The sequence below is a fragment of the Dermacentor andersoni genome, chromosome 11, assembly GCF_023375885.2.
Source record: "Dermacentor andersoni chromosome 11, qqDerAnde1_hic_scaffold, whole genome shotgun sequence".
Classification (NCBI taxonomy): domain Eukaryota; kingdom Metazoa; phylum Arthropoda; class Arachnida; order Ixodida; family Ixodidae; genus Dermacentor; species Dermacentor andersoni.
The window spans coordinates 50,535,389-50,554,174 of NC_092824.1; the positions used below are offsets into that span (position 1 = coordinate 50,535,389).

At 47.7% G+C, this 18,786-nt stretch overlaps 1 protein-coding gene across 1 annotated transcript; it reads left to right on the forward strand.

Moving 5' to 3' along the window:
- Positions 1-853: 853 nt before the first annotated feature.
- LOC140213983 (chitinase-like protein 3) lies at positions 854-17,357 on the forward strand. Its single transcript, XM_072285189.1, has 6 exons — positions 854-868; positions 3,409-3,536; positions 7,733-7,844; positions 11,737-11,901; positions 14,581-14,694; positions 17,190-17,357. Exons 1-6 carry the CDS (start codon positions 854-856, stop codon positions 17,355-17,357), a joined length of 702 nt encoding a protein of 233 aa, XP_072141290.1.
- Positions 17,358-18,786: the final 1,429 nt, after the last annotated feature.

Here is an 18,786-nt window from a genome sequence, read left to right on the forward strand (position 1 = left end):
TTTCTTTCTTTGTTTCTTAGCGGTCTTTTGTGTATCAGCTGCGGGTCTTCAAGAGTAAAGAAAGCACTCAGAGCCAACAATTCTTGTGTCCCCGCGCTTGTCGCCGGTGCAGACGCGTTCAAGAAGTTCCTGCACGTGCGTGAGCTGGCCCCCGAGGCCCGACTCTTGTTCTCGGTGGAGTTGGCGGCCATGTTGGACACTGGTTGGCCCGCGCAGCGGCTCGCCTCCAAAGCCCGCGTCTGGCTCGGCCGCAGCGGCGTCGACGGACTACACCTGGCCGGACTCGACCTTCTGCCTAGGAACATGCCGAACATCACCGGCATCGTCACGGTGATGTTGGCGTGATGCTCGTCGTGATGCTCGTGATGTGCTGTTGGTGCAGCGGTCCTGAGTTTTACGCAGAAGCTGTTAGTAGACGAACTAGTTGCAACAACAAAATTTTCGATGGCGAAAAGAAATGCAATACAAAAGCTTCCGTGCAAACTTTTTTGTTTTTATTTTTTATTTTTTTGATTAAGGAGGGTTGCGAAAAGCCAGCAAGAATAGCCGTTTTTGGATACCGAAACTAGAGAGCGCCTTCCGGCAAGCGCTATTGCTGCTCGCCGGAAGTGACACGATACCTGGGCGTGAACCTCAAGGTAGGAAAAAATTCTCGGAGGGTACGATAACCACGAGGTGGGCGCGTCGTCTGCTCAGGTGTGTTTCGCGGGCTACCCTGATATTAAATTCATACAATTACCATTCTTACGGCTTTGCGGCGGTGACAAAGGCATTCGGTGACGTGGTTGGTATGAAATGTCAATCAAAGACCCTTCAACGCCGCTTGCGTCGGAACCCTGATGCGGTCGCGACAATGCGGCATCGGTGGGTGAGTGAGTGAGTGAGTGAGTGGGTGAGTTCGTAGAAACTTTAATTGACAGAGGGAATTTCGAGGCGGCGTTGTTAAGCAGCCGTGATGCTTCGGACCTTGGCGGCTTCTTCAGCTCGTGCAATGACCCCTTTTTGTACAACAGTGTCTTAGCTGAGCAACATGGCCTCCCATGGCTCAGGAGTGTTTACTTTCTTCTGTGCTTCTTGGGTCATGCCCGAATGATATTTAATACATTTGATGGTTCTTTGCATTTAACATTTGACATTTAACATTTAACATTTAACTTTGCTTTACTGTATTGATTTGAATAAATGTTGCGTAGTAGTGACGGACTAGGAAAAGAGAACGTGTAGCCGTACGCCAGCGTCGGTGACGGGCTATCACTAAAAAAGCTTGCAACAAAGGCGGATACCAGACCATCGGCATGTGCAGGCAGGCGTTGGCATCGGTAAAGCCGGTGTCATGTGTCGGATGTAACAGATGTAGCGGTTATAGTGAAGCGTTTGGCAATTCCTGAATAGCTTTCGGGCAGTAAAGTCGCTTAAATAGCTTCACTGTCCTGGATTGATAATTTGTTCGGATTGGCAAACAGGACGTACCCGCCCGAACTTCAAAGGGCAGTGCATTCTATAGACGAGGACACTCAACTATGGGCCGTCCAGCAGGTCCGGTGTGCGCTCGAAAAGCACAAGCCTCACGACCCACCACAAGTGGGCCGAACTAGGGTAGTGCAGAGTACGGCATAACCCCGGGTCGACGCTTCACCAGCGTCACGACGCGCTAAACCATCGGTTGCCGGCATCTAAAAATAAGTTTTTCCTATCCTATCCTATGCACAAAGTTTAAATCTTCACCTTAACAATTTAAGATATGTAACCTTGCGCTCATTTTTATTCTGTACTTGCTCAATTTTAACAGCAAGATCGCAATTCATGATCCGGATCGTTCTGTATAACACATGTCGCTGTTGCTTGTTGGGTTTTAGAAAAGAAACAGAAAAAGCGAAGTTGCCTTTACCCGCACCCCTTGTAGTGAGGGCAGCTATGACATTGTCTTGTCACTCCTTGCGACTACAGCACAACAAGCATAACCTCTAAGCTTATATTCAATGCAATGCCGTGGGTTGCGATTAAAAAAACAATATCAGGTTTTGCCTGCCAAAACCACGATCTGATTATAAGGCATGTCGCAGTGGCCGACTCCGAAAATTTGGACGAGCTGGAGTTCTTTAACTTGCACCTATATCTAAGTACGCTGGCGTTTTAGCATTTCGCCCCCATCGAAATGCGGCCGCCGTGGCCGGGATTCGACTCCCCGACCTCGTGCTTAGCAGCCCAACACCATAGCCACTAAGCAACCACGGCGGGTGTGGTATGAGATGTGGATGCAAAGAGTGTTGTAGACGATCGTGGATTCGCATTTATTTTTCATCACAAACTATGCAGGTATCACAATCAAGTGTTACATTGAAGAATCTGAACAATAATATACTACCTTGACGCGAAATTGGGGCAACAACAAAGGAGCGATAAGTGCAACTTATATTTAAAATGTTATGAAGTAAAAGACGCAGGTCACTGTACACTCAGTTTCATACATACATACATAGTTAGAGACTTCTGTTACGGATCGCATTCTGAACCGAAAGAATGGTGCGTCACATGGGAAAGGAAGACTTAAGTATGTGTGATCTAATTCGATGCAACATTGGCTGTGTTCTAATACTCGTCGTAGCATGCAAAATAGATATCTAAGAGGCTATCTGATTAGTGTAGAAGCTTGGCGGAGGTGGTCGCAGTTCATAACGGCAGTATGGCATAGCACGCGAATGTAGGAAAAAAGGACAGAGAAAGCGCTCTCTTTACTCTTCCCTGTCCTTTTTCTTACACTCGCGCACTGTAAAAAATTTTGCACCCGCTAAGGGTGCTTCTTATCGCCGTTAGGGCCTTATAAAAATTTATGGACGACCACAGCGGAGCTCTAGCTAGACGTGCGATGACAAAAGGCGTAATTGAAAACTATATAATCATTCTGAGAGCGTTGGGCGCGCAGAGATATCCGACAGGAGAGTTTCATATCTATCCCTGTGAAACTGTCTTGTCGGACATTTCTGTGCGCCCAAGGCTGCCAGAATGATTATGTAGTTTTCAACTACGTGTTTTTTCATGACACGTCTAGTCTATAATTTTTTAAGGCCCTAAAGGCAAGGGTGTTACCAGTCCGACAAGAAACACTCTTTAGGGTGTAAACATTTTCACAGCGTACGCAGTACCGCCGTTATGATCATCCTATGTGTCGTTCCAGTTCTGACGAAGCTTGGCAAGTCAAAACAAGATTCACGCTACTTTTACTGTCCAAATAAAATGGCGGCTGAGCAAGATGGCTATTTATAGCGTAAGTGTGTCAAGGGGACCAGCAAGTTGCTATAGCGTCTGGTGCACTTTCTTCTACTCAACTATACCTTGTGGTTGGCGCATGACGGCCTTAGTTGCTTATGCGCCATTAAACTCAACAAACCCAACTCTTCCACCCAACAGGCTCTGCGTAAATCGTTCAAGAGGCAGTACCTGCTTTCCATCGGCATCGACCGCACGCAGAGGGCGGTGGAGAAAGGCCTGCTCAAGATCCTCAAGTACGGTTTCACTAATGGCGTCGTCGCCAACCGGTGCCCTCTGCTGGCAAAAGACGATTTCGCATTTTCTTCTTTGTTTGCGTGCGTTTGTTGCCAGCACCACGCATATTTAAAAATGGGGGACAAGAATTTCGCGGAAGCTACTATGTCCGGCCGTATAGAAGAGTGCAGAAGAACGCTGACGCAAGGGACTGCAGATTGCGGGGTGCGAGCTAGGTACTCAAACTGCGCTGTGGTTTATGGGAGACCCCATCGCGGAAGGCCTTTCATTAATGTTGACGTCTTGGGGCTGTTTAAGGGGACCCCAAAGACTCAATAAGTCGAGCTGTATTGGTAAATTACCGTTCTGTAATGCGAAAAGAAGCCATCGCGATAGGAGGATTTATAAGGCCACAAAAGACGCGGGAACGAAAGTTTGGTGTGTACCAAACGGTGCTTTAGTTCAAGCTCCCACACCAGCCCACAGCGACGTCATAGATAGTAGCCACGCCCGGTAGAGGACAGTTACATGGTTTTTCTATATGAAAAAAAAGGACTACATTGCGTTCTAAAGGAACCAAATACTGAACTTTGTAGGTTCTGATAAATTTTACTATGCCGCAATGGCTCAAATAGTGCGAAACAGTTTTAAATAACCTACGTCGCACTGACACAGTGGCGCAGGGCGATTAGGCACAATATTCAAGGAATGGAAAGTTTGACTCTGTTTTCTCTTCTAGTAATCAGTGTCTTGCCGCCAAATTCACGTATTCGCTCAAAGTAGGGTTTCGAGCGAATACTTCATCAGTCTAAACTGACTTGGCTTTTGTGTTTAGTGTCGCGTTAACGTGCGCGCGATTCGAAGTACTCAAAAATTTTTTTGCGCTGCACCTGCACCCCACAAAAATGCAACCGCCACGGCCGGGGATCGAACACTCGACCTCGTGTCAGCAGCAGGACAAATCTACTTGACCACCACGCGATGAACGTAATCAACACCCACTTTGTTTTTCAATATATAGCCGTTACTCGTGACTTGCGAAATCGAACCTGGACAAGTTAACACGTAACAAGTAGCGTCACCGCTGAACATTTATTTATTCTCATTGAATAATTTTATGCGCGACGTGTGCTTTTAAGCCACTATGACCTCTTGAAACCAATTCGCGTGTTTAGTTTCACGTGGTTTGAGATGGAAGGGAGGTGGTGGGAAGGGGGGAGCCCTGAGCAAGCCGTTAGGTAGAGTTTGGTTCTGTGTTTGCCCAGTGCTGCTGACGTTATTAGAGCACGTTAATTTGTTTGCGCTGTTCTTAATTCTATGCTTTGTCGCGTAAGTGTACGAGCCAAACACGAGGAGTTGCGAGAGGTAGAGCTACTGAACACGGACGGCTGATGAAATATTATTGCCACTCATTCTTAGCGGCACCTTGATCATCACGCAAGCGAAATTGAGTGTTTAACGTAAAAAAAGGTTGTGTTACAATAATCTTTCTTTATTGTATTGCTCGATTTGTCACAGGTCGGAAGTTTGAAAAGGATTGAAAGAAGATGTAGTAGAACTTCCGAAAGCCGAAATTCGTACTATTTTTTCAGTTTACACAGGAGGAAGAACGTGCCTTCATTTAGCAATTTTTTAAAATTTTTTTTTACGGTGCAGAGGTGCATAGCTCGAACTCGAATTTTAATAAGGACAAAGTGTACTTCGAGAACAAAATCTCCCGAGAATTTTTCGCGCAGCGCAAATTATGTCACCTCAAGACGCACGGTGAAGAAATAAATGCTCGAAAATTCGCCTTTCGTAAACATTTGTAACACTCATCCGTGACGCGAAAGCCTGATAAATGCATACCTTACGAATGAGAGAATGTAGAGGAATGAGAGGCTTACGTCCCCCTAAGGTGTACAAAAGCACTGAGGTACCGGTTATATTTGCGACCCTTTAACCGGCACCTTAATAGGCCTACAGTGTAGAAAACAAGACTAAGCTACTGAAGCTTGATGCAATTTCAAACAATACAGAATACGAGAGTATGAACGAGAACGAGGACAAGTGCTCACGTGCGTTCATCTCGTCGTCGTCTCGTTTCTCATCTCATCTCGTCTCGACGATAGGATAGGAATAAATTTTATTTGTCCAACGTTTATTGATGTTGGTGGCCGGTGCTAGGCTGCCAGGGGTCCATCGCCCGAGGAAAATCTTGCAAGATCCTCGGCAACGGCCCTGGCCCGCTGGACGGCCCACTCCTGGTCTTCGGGTGCCTCGCTGAGGAGGGCGGCTGGCCATCTCTCAGCGAGGCGCCCCGCTTCAGAGGGTCCTGCTGTTGTCTTCCCCCTTCCTCCTTGTCCTTCTTCCTCATGGTGTTGGCATTCCCCAAAGCACATGGGCCATATCGGCCCGTTCGTGCTCGCACCACGTTCGTCTCGACGAGATGAGATGAAATTTCGCTTGGCTAGGGGTAGCAACTTAAACCTAGAGAGAAACTAGTTAGCAAGATACTCCTGGTAGGCATCCCTTGGTCATTCACCGGTTTGATGACGCTGACATGTCCTTCGAACTTCAAACAAGCATTGCTAAGAAAATTGCGTACGCCTCCGCAACATTTAGCAACTTATAAAGAAAAAAATACAGTGAAATTAACAACCAAAAGTATGTATATGCAAACTTAAGCTAACAGCAAGTTTTTAAGGATTCCTTGGAGTATACCACAGCAACTTGTGTTAGTTGGATTACATTCATAAGTAACGCAGAGCGCGAAAAAACACGGGAGCAAAATAGATCCTGTCACCTTTCTTGTCCCCGCCATTATTGATCTTCTTGCTCCTACAATAGCCATGTGTGTACACTCGCTCTGTCTAATAAACACTCCGGACTCAGTTACAGAACTGACACAGACTCGCGAAGCAATTTGCATCCAAGTGGAGAATTCGGCGTAGCAACAGACGAAAACGTAGCGCATATAGAGAACGCACCAGAAACGCTATCAACTTGCAGTTTATTTCCGGAACATTGGTCGATATAAATAAAGATCCACTTTTATATATGTGCAGTCAACAGCAAAAGTTTGCGGGATGCGCGAGCGCGTGGCAAAGCGACCCTCCTCCCCTTCTAGCGGTGAACCCCTGGTGTCGAGACCGACGCCTGCACGCATGCGCGTCCCCCCGAGACTGCAAGGGTGCATGTTTCCGCGCTTACCCTTTGCGTGACGGCGGTATCCAAATGTAGCCGCGAGGTAGCCCTCTTGCGATATGCGGCGTGGCGGCTTTCACGGGCAGAACTTCGTTTATACAACGGATATCAATTGTCCATTTTCGTCTTGCCGGTCTCCTTCTACAGAGCGCGTTTTCCGCCACGCTCTTCTGCGGTAGAACGCACCGTTCGTAAAAAGAAACAACGAAGATTGGCCACGAGCAGGTGCAGCCCAGAAAAAAATATGACTCGTTGTGTTCGCCACCGGGATGGCCCTATGCGTCTGCGCTCGCTTCTCGACAAAAAGCAGCCGCAGTAGCGCCCGCAAGTTCACGCTTCTAAACACGTTTCACACAGTTTCGCCCGTCGAAGACGCCACAGCGCATATCGCAAGAGGGCCACCTCGCGGCTACATTCGAATATCGCCGGCGCGTAAGGAGGAAGCGCGGAAACGTGCACGCTTGCAGTGTGGGAGGGACGCGCATGCGTACAGGCGTCGGTCTCGACACCAGGGGTTCACCGCTGGAAGGGGAGGAGGGTCGCTTTGCCACGCGCTCGCGCATCCCGCAAACTTTTGCTGTAGACTGTACATATGTAAAAAAAAAAAAGGTTGCGAACAAAAGATAAAACGTATCTCTGAAGAGGGCCAGAACGAACTGACACAAAATGCCAAGACCTGAATGTCGAGGTTTCATCTTTTTCCGATTATATTTATTCACATGCGAGTGCACATGAACATTTTTTTCTGCATGTTAAGCTATGTTTTAGAAATAAACGTTTTGCATATAGTGCTAGTGTTGTGTTGTTTTCCTTTCGTATTTGTCTGTGACAGCGCTAAGCTTTCGACATGACTCACCATCAACTCTTACTGTTAATATTGGATCTTTTTAACGCGCCACCAAATTGCAAAGTTAATAAAAGATGTGCTAGGGAGTACTGTATTGAAGTAGTCATGCATGGCTGTACGCTGACTACTCTCATTAATGCCGTACGGGATCTGATTACGAGTAAATAAATGACTCCTACAGACCACGTAAGGCCTTCAAATTTTACCCTGGCGCAGGATGGTAGACTTTGCGAGCTTTAAAACCTGCCACCTTCGCCACACGGACGACTACACCACACTGACCAATCCGTACAGCAAGTACGACAACAGCACCACCGGCGAGTTCTTGGTACGCCTCCTATTCGACTGTTCTTTTTTAATCTCTTTGTGTTCTTTACTACAGCTGCTTTCATACAGCTCTGGACGCTTTCGTGTACAATCCGATGATTACGCCACAAAACTAGCTTGCATAAACATCTTAGGGCAATTGGAGGAAGCCTGCGTAAATTTATATATATATATATATATATATATATATATGCAGTAGTAGCAGCGGTAAACAATGCGTAATAGGAATAGGCTGTAAGCAATGAGACAGACGATAAGGAATCATTTTGCAACCATGGGCGCTATAACGTAAAACTATTCCAAACATTTTTATTCCAATTTTGCAATCAGGCCATCGCGATTGGTCAAAAACTTTTTTGGACCACCTCCACTTCCCCTGTCTGCCACGCGACGTCACGAAAACCGCGATAGCTCTCCATATGATATGACGTGTACACATTGATTATGCATAATTTGACCGAACAAAATAAAAGTAGTTATTTCTGATTCGACGCCTTTTTTGCTATTAGCCCTCGGCTATTGGGCCAAAAGTTTTCGGGCTGCGCCCACTTCACCTGCCTCTCGGGCGCCGTCACAAAACCGCAAAAACTTACCGCGTCAAAGTGACGCGTACGCGTTAAAGGTGCATTAATATGCCGAACAAAACTGAATTTGCTTCTGAATAGAGGCAGGCTGCCCCGTTCCGAAAGGAATAAAAGATGGCTGCCGCTGATCGCTCCGGCACTGGCTACTCGCCCCTGCCGGAGAGCATGGTTTTATTTGCTTCTAATAAAACATTTTGCGTGGCCATGTAACGTTTTCGTGAACTTTGGGCACGTTTACGATCTCGTTCTGCAAACTCTTCTTTGCTGAGGGTCAGTTTTAGCGTCATTCTTAAGCTTACTTTGCATTCTGCCACGATTGTCGATGAGCCACTTAGGCTAAGTAAGAAAAAGCGGACCAATCGCAGACGCCGGCACCACCCTCTTCATTCGGTTATCTATCTTCAGTGCACCGGCTCGGCCCCATCGAATCCCTCTCCACTTGAGCATGCCCTTCGCCTCTTGTGAGCCAATTAGATAAGACAAGCCGCTCAGTGCAGGCAATGTTATTCGTTTTTCGAGCAAACAAAAGTGACCTCCAATGAACGAGGGGAGCATTTTATTGGTTTGTTCAGACAACCCTGCGGATGACCGCCCGATGCTTGCGTCGGTGGTTACGCAAATTTGACGTCAGGAGATTGGAATAAAAACATATTGGAATAGTTTTACGTTATACGACCCCATGTTTATTAAATGCTATAATCGCCTTGAAGATGAATATTCGACTCACATCAATGCGGTTGGGGGACAGTCGAAGCTAAACAAATTAAAGGGGTCCTGGGACCATTTTATACCCGCTAAGTTCTGCATATACCAACGCCTAGCTTGTGTTATCCCGAGGGAAATGCATTACCAAACTTTACGCAGTCAAAGAAAACTTATCGAACTTAGAAATTAAAAATAAAAGCGGCTGACAGAAATACGCCATACCATTTCACGTATCACTCCCCCGGCAAGCAATTATGATGCTCCCAATGAGAACACGGCTTACACCTGCGGTACCGGAAACTTTCTTCCCATTGTGGCCTTCGCATCTCATGCCAGTCATGCCATCACTGGATATGCTGCTGGCATCAATTAAAGGAACATTCAAACTCATCTGCTCTCTGCATAGTAAATTTTAGAAATAGACATGAGATAATTACCAAGAAATTTACAGAATCAAGTTTGCACACTGTTCACACGCATGCGTGCAACGTGTAAACGCTTATTTTTGCATTATATTTCTCGCGCAGATCGTTGGGCAGCGCAGCTATATTATCACATGCAAACAAAATTAACGCGTATTCCACAAATGTGTGTCCTCTTTGTACCTTTAAAATCTTGCGGCAGAACCCATCTCACAATGAGCGTCGACGGCAATGCGTTAGCATGAATCAATACAGCGACTCAACGTATTGACACCGTCAAAACGAGTTATGTGTGAGGCGTGCACTGTAGCTTGACTTCTCTTTCGCGCGTTCCTAAGAACACTCGGCGCGATCAAGAGCCGACGCCGCCCCGAAGCCTGCACGTGGCCTCCACAATGCACGGGGCGCCACTGCGTGCGAACGCCGACAAACGCGTCATGCTACAACCGGGCTCCTCCCTCTTTCGCGCTTCTTTTTGGACGCGCTGCGCAACCTGGCGGCACTGCCGATAAGTCCGCGCGTGGCCTCCGAGACGAGAGGAGTGATGCGCCGGAGCCACGCGCACGCTGCAGAGTTGTTCCCCCTGCTCACCGCACGCTGAGTGGCACATACTCAGCGGACCCACGGTGGCGAGAGGTTCGTCGAAGAGCGGCACACGCCCAATGCATTTGCGGCGCACCCTTGCTACTGTGTCCGGTTGCCGCCCTCGAGGAACCCTTGTGACGTGGGCTCGATTCCGCTCAGCATAGGAGAAATGTGAGGGATCTCTTTCGTCACTCTAGAGTGGCACGTTCCCGGTGGTACAAACCTATACTTACCCAATGTTGGCGCCAGAGACGTTCACTGAGGAGCGGAACACATCTGCTGGCGCACACCCAGTCGCCCAATTTGGCACAAAGAGCGTCATCGAGCAGCGGTTCCTACCCACTCCCGCGTCGATACAGTGACCCATGTGGGCGTGAAAGAGGTTCGTTGCAGAGTGGCACGTACGTAAACACTGGCAGGTACTCAAAGTGACCGAAGTTGGTCCGATGGTTGGTTTCGATCCTGGTTCCCTGAGCCCAGCAGCGTGACGGGCTAGCCAATCGAACGCGGACTACTCGGTGGCCCAGAGAGGCGGAAAAACTGTCGGGTACAAACATAGAGAGACAGTCCCCGGACTGTGTTCGAAGTACCCTAAGAATGCTAAAGCATTAAAAGCCTGGATAAGTTCACCGGCGGTCTATTCTACAAGATGACCATTTTTAGGTTTTCCGGAATTAAAAAGAAATTGCAGATAACAGTTGCAGATAACATAATTCTAGTGCTTGAGCTGGATTATATAGAGAGGCGGACATTACTTGCATGAGAAATCGAAATACATACTGAACTAATTAACTTCTGAAATAATTATTTTAAGGTAAGTACTGTAATTTGCGAATTATAGCCGGTGAGTATGCAAGGCGTGTCCACTTGGAATGAATTTCCAGGATGACACAAGTTTCCAAATACGCGCCATCAAGCTTGCGGTAAAATTTGACTGTTGTTCCACTTACTTTTTTTCAGCAATACGCTGTTTTATGCATTGAAGCAGAAACGTAACTGGAGCGCCCACGTATTTCGTCCCACACTTTCGAAAACAATATCTCGAAACTGGTGCCGTCCTTGAGATTCTCTTCAAGTGGATAGGTCTCGCAGATTCACCGTCTACAATTCGTAAATTGCAGTATGTTCAGTACATTAAATAATTAAAAAACGTATTTATTGAGTTTTCTTAATTGAATACTTGTTTCGGTTTATTGTGCTAGTAATGTCCGCTTCTTAATATAACCCAGCTCGAGGACAAGCATTATGCCATCTGTTAGAGGCAATCTTTAAGAACACCGGAAAGGTCTTAAACAAACACACCGCATAGTAAAATAATGTGCACCAAGGGGAAGGGAAACGCGATGAAGGACGGCCGAGGATTCAGTGGTTGTGAAGAAAGGAGAAAAATTCGCAGGCATAGGACCTGTCACTTGACGCTATACACAAGGTTCGGTCCGGGAGAGGCCCTCGCATCGCGCTGGACACAAACCCCAAATTATGATGAAGACGCTGCTATAAAGGCATGTCGCGCATTCATCGCGTCCACGTCGCGTGTAAGACCGGCAATTCTTTCGCTTCCGTTTTTTTTCTTCCCTTACTTTCGTCGTGTGCGCAGGGCAAGGAAGTGGACAAACTGGCCAAGCTGGCGGCGCGGACGACGCCAAAGTCCCGCCTCTGCTTCACCCTCGACCTGGGTGGCAACCAGTTCCTGCTTCGGGACCCCGAACATCACGGACTCGGAGCCCCGGCGAAGCACATCAGGGACGCTTCCTATGCCGAGGCACGTGCATGCCGTGGCCAATACTGAGAAAAAAAAAGAAAGTTAGTTGGGCGCGAGTGCGCGCGCAAAGAAGAAAGAATACGCTAGACAGGGCGTTAACGTCGCAAACAGCATTTTTACTCCTGGAAACAGTGAAGGTATAGAATTCAATGACAACACGGGAAGCGAACGCTTGCGCCACCTATGAAGAAATTTGACTCCCTTTATCGCTCAAGATAACACACGAGGGGTACTCACACAATCAGAATAAGATCTTAAAAGCAGATGGGCGTCGACAATTTCGCCTGTGAGGTTGTCGAGGTCCTTACTGGTATACATGAATTAGAGGACAGCTAGCAACTACGGGTGTGCGAATATTCAAATCTTTTGAATAACCAATTTAATAGCCACTATTCGTAAGCGCGAATGTTTTTCGAGCACTTTTAGAATATTTTAGAACGTCACTGCGCCCAATGAAGCACACAGTTGGAGCAAAGTTAAGGTAATTTTTCACCCCTACGGGCATAGTATAGACACAAAACATAGAACGTGCGTAGTGGAACAGCCTACGTCACTTAGGTAGCCATAGTTTACTGGAAGCGATCATTAGCACTCTCTGAAGAGTCTGTGCATGGGAAGAAACTACTTGCTTGCTCCTAATGCTCCATTTGTGATTGTAATAAATAACGCTTCATAACGTATTATGCAATGACAGAAACTTGCTACTTTAAAGATTACTGGAATGTGAACATTGTTTGATGTTAATAGTGCGAATGGCTGCCCATCATTCGAAAACAATTCGAAAAGTATTACAAGGAAAAGGCCGCGGACATCGCAACTGAATGGGCAGACACCTGAATATTCCTGCGGCCGCGGCAAGGGGTGGGAGGGAGGGAGAGAGAGAGAGAGAGAGAGAGAGAGAGAGAGAGAGAGAGAGGTAATCTAGCATTCTGTAAACGCAGTACGTTTAGGAATAAGCTAAAATTCTTTATTATCATTTGCGGAAACCCTGCTCACAGGCGACTAAAGCATGTGAAGCTGTGTTGGTGATGGCGTCTTGTGGCGCTAAGTTTAACCAGAGTACACGGCAAGTCTTGAAATGACCGACAGTATTAGCCGCCAGTGTAAATAGTTGTCAGCACAAATGATAATTGTTAGAGACATATTTCGTATCAGCGGCACCGGCTCGTGGGTAATTATTGTATACGTTGTATATAGCATTGCATGGCTTTAAACTGTCGCATCGTCGTCTGTCAAGTAACGAGTTATACACCGCTGCATACGCGGCGTTTAACACAGTTTTTATTTAACTCACGGGAGAAATTTAATTATGATAACCATAGCACTCGCAGTGTGCCACAACCGGAGCTCTCCAGTATATCGATAGATCCTAGTTCCGGCAAATAAACAATTTCACTTCCTACTGTAGCATGCTTTGGTGGCGCGCTGTTTGCCTGTTTCCGCCTGTTGCACGTGTTTCCGTGTTTCCCCACACGTTGCAAACAAGGCTCGCAGCAACTCCTCCGTACGTACATGTATATTTACGTATGTACATTTCGCCAACAGCTTGCGGAGTCATCGACTTCAGCTCTCTCATAGCTCTCCCCCCGAAAGGGACCAAATTCCCCGTTCTAAGCAATTCGCTTCCCACAAGAATTCCACTTCTGCGCCCCTCGGCAACGTGCGACTGGAGAACTGCACCAATCGCAAGCGGTTTTACAAGCACACAACTGTCACGAACCGATGGTCAGCTCAAATCAGCCCAAAAGCTTTCTTTCGGCCTCTCCTATTTCTTCCCTTCGCTCTCTCCCGTTTTCCTCTAGCCACTCTTAAATTGCGGTCTCACCTTAAGGTAAACAGAAACGAAGACCGCCTCGGACACGCGACCCAATCTGCGAATTTTCATAGATCCAGACTACCTCTTGCGCATTGTTAAGTTCGCCGAGCTTCGCTCGTATCCTTTGTCTCTTTGGTCTTAAGGTCGGCGACCTTGGCTTCTACTTTTTATTTGTTTAGATGAACACGGTCACAGGGAGTCTTTGCAGAAATGTTTGCATATTCGGGTGGGCTCGGGAAGTGTACGCGCTATCGGCCAGCGGGATAGGTCATCTGGAGGTGGTGGCGAGCTTCGCTGCTGGCTCGCGCTCCTTTATCCTTCGTCCAGCTACCCCGACACCGTGGAGGCGACAACGGTGAGGACCGGCGAGTGAAGCGTTTGTCGGCACCCGTTTGTCGCGTTTGCCGGTTCGAAATATCCTACACGTGTGGTCAACGATCATCGGCTCGGCGACGCTCGCCACCACCTCCAAATGACCTATCCCGCTGGCCGATAGCGCGTGCACTTGCCGGGCCCACCCGAATATGCAAACATTTCTGCAAAGTCTCCCCGTGACCGTGTTCATCTCAACAAATAAAAGGTAGAAGCCAAGGTCGCCGACCTTAAGACCAAAGAAATAAAAGGTACGAGAGGTGGTCTGGATCTATGAAAATTCGTATTTACCCAGTGCCATTACTGTTGCCACGAGGAAGCGAAAGAAATGCATGGAATTAGGTGCATGAATCGCAGACACACACTGCAACTTGGGCGTTGACTTCCAGTGCATGGTCACCGCCTTCGGAGTTTGTTGCAGTTTCAGTGTGCTCGCGGAGATGGCAACTCCGGATTCACATCTTTCAAACTTCCAACGCGCTTGCGTGCAGGTCTGTAGGCGGAAGTGGACCGAGGTCAGGTATGTCGAGTCGGCCATGAGCTTCTACGCACGCAGCGGCAGGACGTGGATCGGTTACGACACCGAGAAGACTGTCGCCGGAAAGGTTAGATAAACACGATGTGGTCTGTCTGTCTGTCTGTCTGTCTGTCTGTCTGTCTGTCTGTCTGTCTGTCTGTCTGTCTGTCTGTCTGTCTGTCTGTCTGTCTGTCTGTCTGTCCGTCTTTCTGTCTGTCTGTCCGTCCGTCTTTCTGTCTGTCTCTGCCCGTCTGTCCGTCTGTCTGTCGGTCTGTCCGTCCATCTGTCTGTCTGTCTGTCCGTCCGTCTTTCTGTCTGTATGTCTGTCTGTCGGTCTGTCCGTCCATCTGTCTGTCTGTCTGTCTGTCTGTCTGTCTGTCTGTCTGTCTGTCTGTCTGTCTGTCTGTCTGTCTGTCTGTCTGTCCGTCTTTCTGTCTGTCTGTCCGTCCGTCTTTCTGTCTGTCTCTGCCCGTCTGTCCGTCTGTCTGTCGGTCTGTCCGTCCATCTGTCTGTCTGTCTGTCCGTCCGTCTGTATGTCTGTCTGTCGGTCTGTCCGTCCATCTGTCTGTCTGTCTGTCTGTCTGTCTGTCTGTCTGTCTGTCTGTCTGTCTGTCTGTCTGTCTGTCCGTCTTTCTGTCTGTCTGTCTGTCCGTCCGTCTTTCTGTCTGTCTCTGCCCGTCTGTCCGTCTGTTTGTCTGTCTGTCGGTCTGTCCGTCCATCTGTCTGTCTGTCTGTCCGTCCGTCTTTCTGTCTGTATGTCTGTCTGTCGGTCTGTCCGTCCATCTGTCTGTCTGTCTGTCTGTCTGTCTGTCTGTCTGTCTGTCTGTCTGTCTGTCTGTCTGTCTGTCTGTCTGTCTGTCTGTCCGTCTTTCTGTCTGTCTGTCTGTCCGTCCGTCTTTCTGTCTGTCTCTGCCCGTCTGTCCGTCGGTTTGTCTGTCTGTCGGTCTGTCCGTCCATCTGTCTGTCTGTCTGTCCGTCCATCTGTCTGTCTGTCTGTCTGTCTGTCTGTCTGTCTGTCTGTCGGTCTGTCTGTCTGTCTGTCTGTCTGTCCGCCCATCTGTCTGTCTGTCTGTCTGTCTGTCTGTCTGTCTGTCTGTCCATCCGTCTGTCTGTCTGTCTGTCCATTTGTCTGTCTGTCTCTGTCTGTCCGTCCGTCTTTCTGTCTGTCTCTGTCCGTCTGTCTGTCTCTCTGTCCGTTCTTCTGTCTGTCCGTTTGTCTGTCTGTCTGTCTGTCTGTCTGTCCGTCCGTCTTTCTGTCTGTCTCTGTCCGTCTGTCGGTCTGTCCGTCTGTCTGTCTGTCTGTCTGTCTGTCTGTCTGTCTGTCTGTCTGTCTGTCGTTCTGTCTGTCTGTCCGTCCGTCCGTCCGTCCGTCTGTCTGTCTGTCTGTCTGTCTGTCTGTCTGTCTGTCTGTCTGTCTGTCTGTCTGTCTGTCTGTCTGTCTGTCTGTCACAGTGACGAGTCATCCTTGCCAGTAATTCGAGGCGATATTTCCATGTTCTCGTGGCTATGCACGATCTCCTCGCCACTTCTCAGACAATCGGGGACAAGTGTTGTGGCATTGATTGATTGAAGGGAGTGATTTATTGGTCGTTTGTTTCTGTGATTGAGCGTTTCGGCATTTTACGTTATTTTGAAAGTTATGGCGGCTGCTGCTTCTTCCAATGGTGAGCGGCAAGACGAACCTTTGTGGTTTCAAATGTCACTCATCACAAGTGAGGAAAGGAAATCCTCCTCCCCTCTGCTCCCCCCGCCCCCACCCCCCCCTGACTTACTCAGTTGTCTTCAGTTTTGCCGTGCTTTGTGGCGTTACGAAGAAATGACACACGCGGACACAAATGTGCACCCGCAGCAGGCGTCCCGTGTCTGTTTCGGGATCCTCCACTGTAGCTCAGTGACCCCGGCGCATGCGCTGTTGAGCTCGAGTGGCCGCGGGTTCGATTGCCGCCGCGGTGGTCGCATTCCGATTTGGAGCTGGCAGTAGGAAACGCTTTTTGAACTTAGATTTAGGTCCACGGTCTGCCCCGTACTGTTCCTGGACTTTGGGACCTCTGACGAGCATTACTAGCTGCTATTCGTAGCTTAACATATGTGCTGTAATTTAATTATTTAGAAAGGCAATTAGAGTAATTATGGTAATTATTCAACGAATCATTTTTTATTTCTCCTAGAAGTAATGGAAGTAATTTAGATCCAGGGTTAAAATTGCGCTATTTGCCACAGACAATTCTTAAAAATTTTGCTGCCGCTTAAAGAAAATAGAAAGAAAGAAAGAAAGAAAGAAAGAAAGAAAGAAAGAAAGAAAGAAAGAAAGAAAGAAAGGAATCACCCTATATTCACAGGTGGTTCCCCTGTCAGCTTTTTTTCCCTAAACCTAGCGATTTCGAATGTCAAGACAGCCGGCTCTGATGAAACTTATCTTCCTACTGCATAATATTAAACAGAAAGAAATTTCTGGGACCTCCCGCTGTAATATGTTTCTAACGGGTATTGACATGACAACCTCGCCATGCCTTTTTTTTTTTAAACGAAACTCGACTCGATTTGACTCCAATTTGCTCGCCCTGCTATTTCTCCAACACGCAGGTGCAGCGGGCACTGCGCAGACACCCGAAATTCTGCGTGATGCTGGTGCAGGTGGACAAGGACGACTTGCGCGGAATCTGCTCCGAGAAGCACTTCCCTCTCGCACAGAGCGTCAGGCATGCCATGCGCCTCTACGACCGCAAGATGCGCGGTCCCGAAACATCCTAAGCACGGGACTGAGTGCAGTGCGGACGGTTCAGGCGCAAGCCGGCAATAAAGCGCGGACGTTTAGAGGAGGGGGAGTGGAGGGAGTGGCGTCCGTTTTCACCACGCAGTTTCGTACAAATGTCACTAGAGGCGCTGCTGCTCACCGCGGTCGCTCAGCTACCGTAAGGAATCGCGGTTAGAATAGGGATTTATCTATAGTCTTCTAGGGGCTTGCGACTTCGGAGTATTGTTGCGGAGTTGCTCGTTACGTTTTCATTTGCTAAATTCACAAGAAATCGCAATTCCCTAAACGCATGAAAGCAGCACGACTCAGCACCAATGACGTTGCACTTATGGCGCAACATATGTTGTCTGGAAGTGGTCAATTTGAAGTGTGGCGAATCCGTTCGCGACGTCGGAAGAACGAAACTTGGACAAATTGCAACAGCCCGACGCTTTCGTGCACACTGGCTGAACCAATGCATCTGCAGTTCTCGTACACCAGCGCTAGAGCCCTCTATGGTAATTCGTGCAGGAATCTTCTCGTCGACTTTGCGCCGTGAGGAGGCAACCCTGTACTGTTCATATACTGTTCAAGTACTGTTCCACCTTTCGTGGAACAGCACTATACCGGGCCGCTATTAGCCTAAAGGGTAAATAGCGTGCGGCAGCTGCGGTTCTCTAAGTCCCGGATAATGCTACTTCGATGGAGGCGGAGCCGCTTTATTGCGACGTCACAAGAAGTCTGGGGGTTTTTCTTCTTCTTCTTCTTCTTCTTCTTATTATTATTATTATTATTATTATTAGTGACATTATATAGATCGGGTCCAGAAAAGGTTTCTAAGTATGGTAGAAACTATTCCTGGACCCAACAGATTGCGTACTTCGCTTCCGAATCAATCGCGGTGACGTTCTGTTCTCTTCAAACTCCTTTACGGTATCCTCACCTGGCCCGAACACCTCAGTTGTATCGTGCTTCGTATTCCGTGCAAGATCACCAGAGAACATGGACCTTTCCGTGTCCCTGCCTGCCATCAACAGCGCAACAATTAGACAAATATAGCAGGCCTCGAATGTACCCGACCTGACAATCATCATTTTATACAACCAAAATTAAGACGAGAGAGTATGAGAATAAACCGAATGGCTTTTTTATTGATGTGAGAATATTCATTTTCTGTTAGATTTTAAGACGTTTTGCTCAGTTCATTCAATAGGATCCACTACAAGTTTATTTTGACAAGTTACTGACGTAGTTTTCAGGGAGCAAACTAAACATGATAATACATAGCACAGAAAAAAACATACATCACACAATATATAACAAGGTGGAAGCTAGAATAGTGAGTTTCACAGGTATGTATTCACACGAATCGCCACAATATCGACTAAAGTCAAAATATCAAAACGTGGAAGGAATGCTGTACAGTAACGTACGCAGCCCATGTAT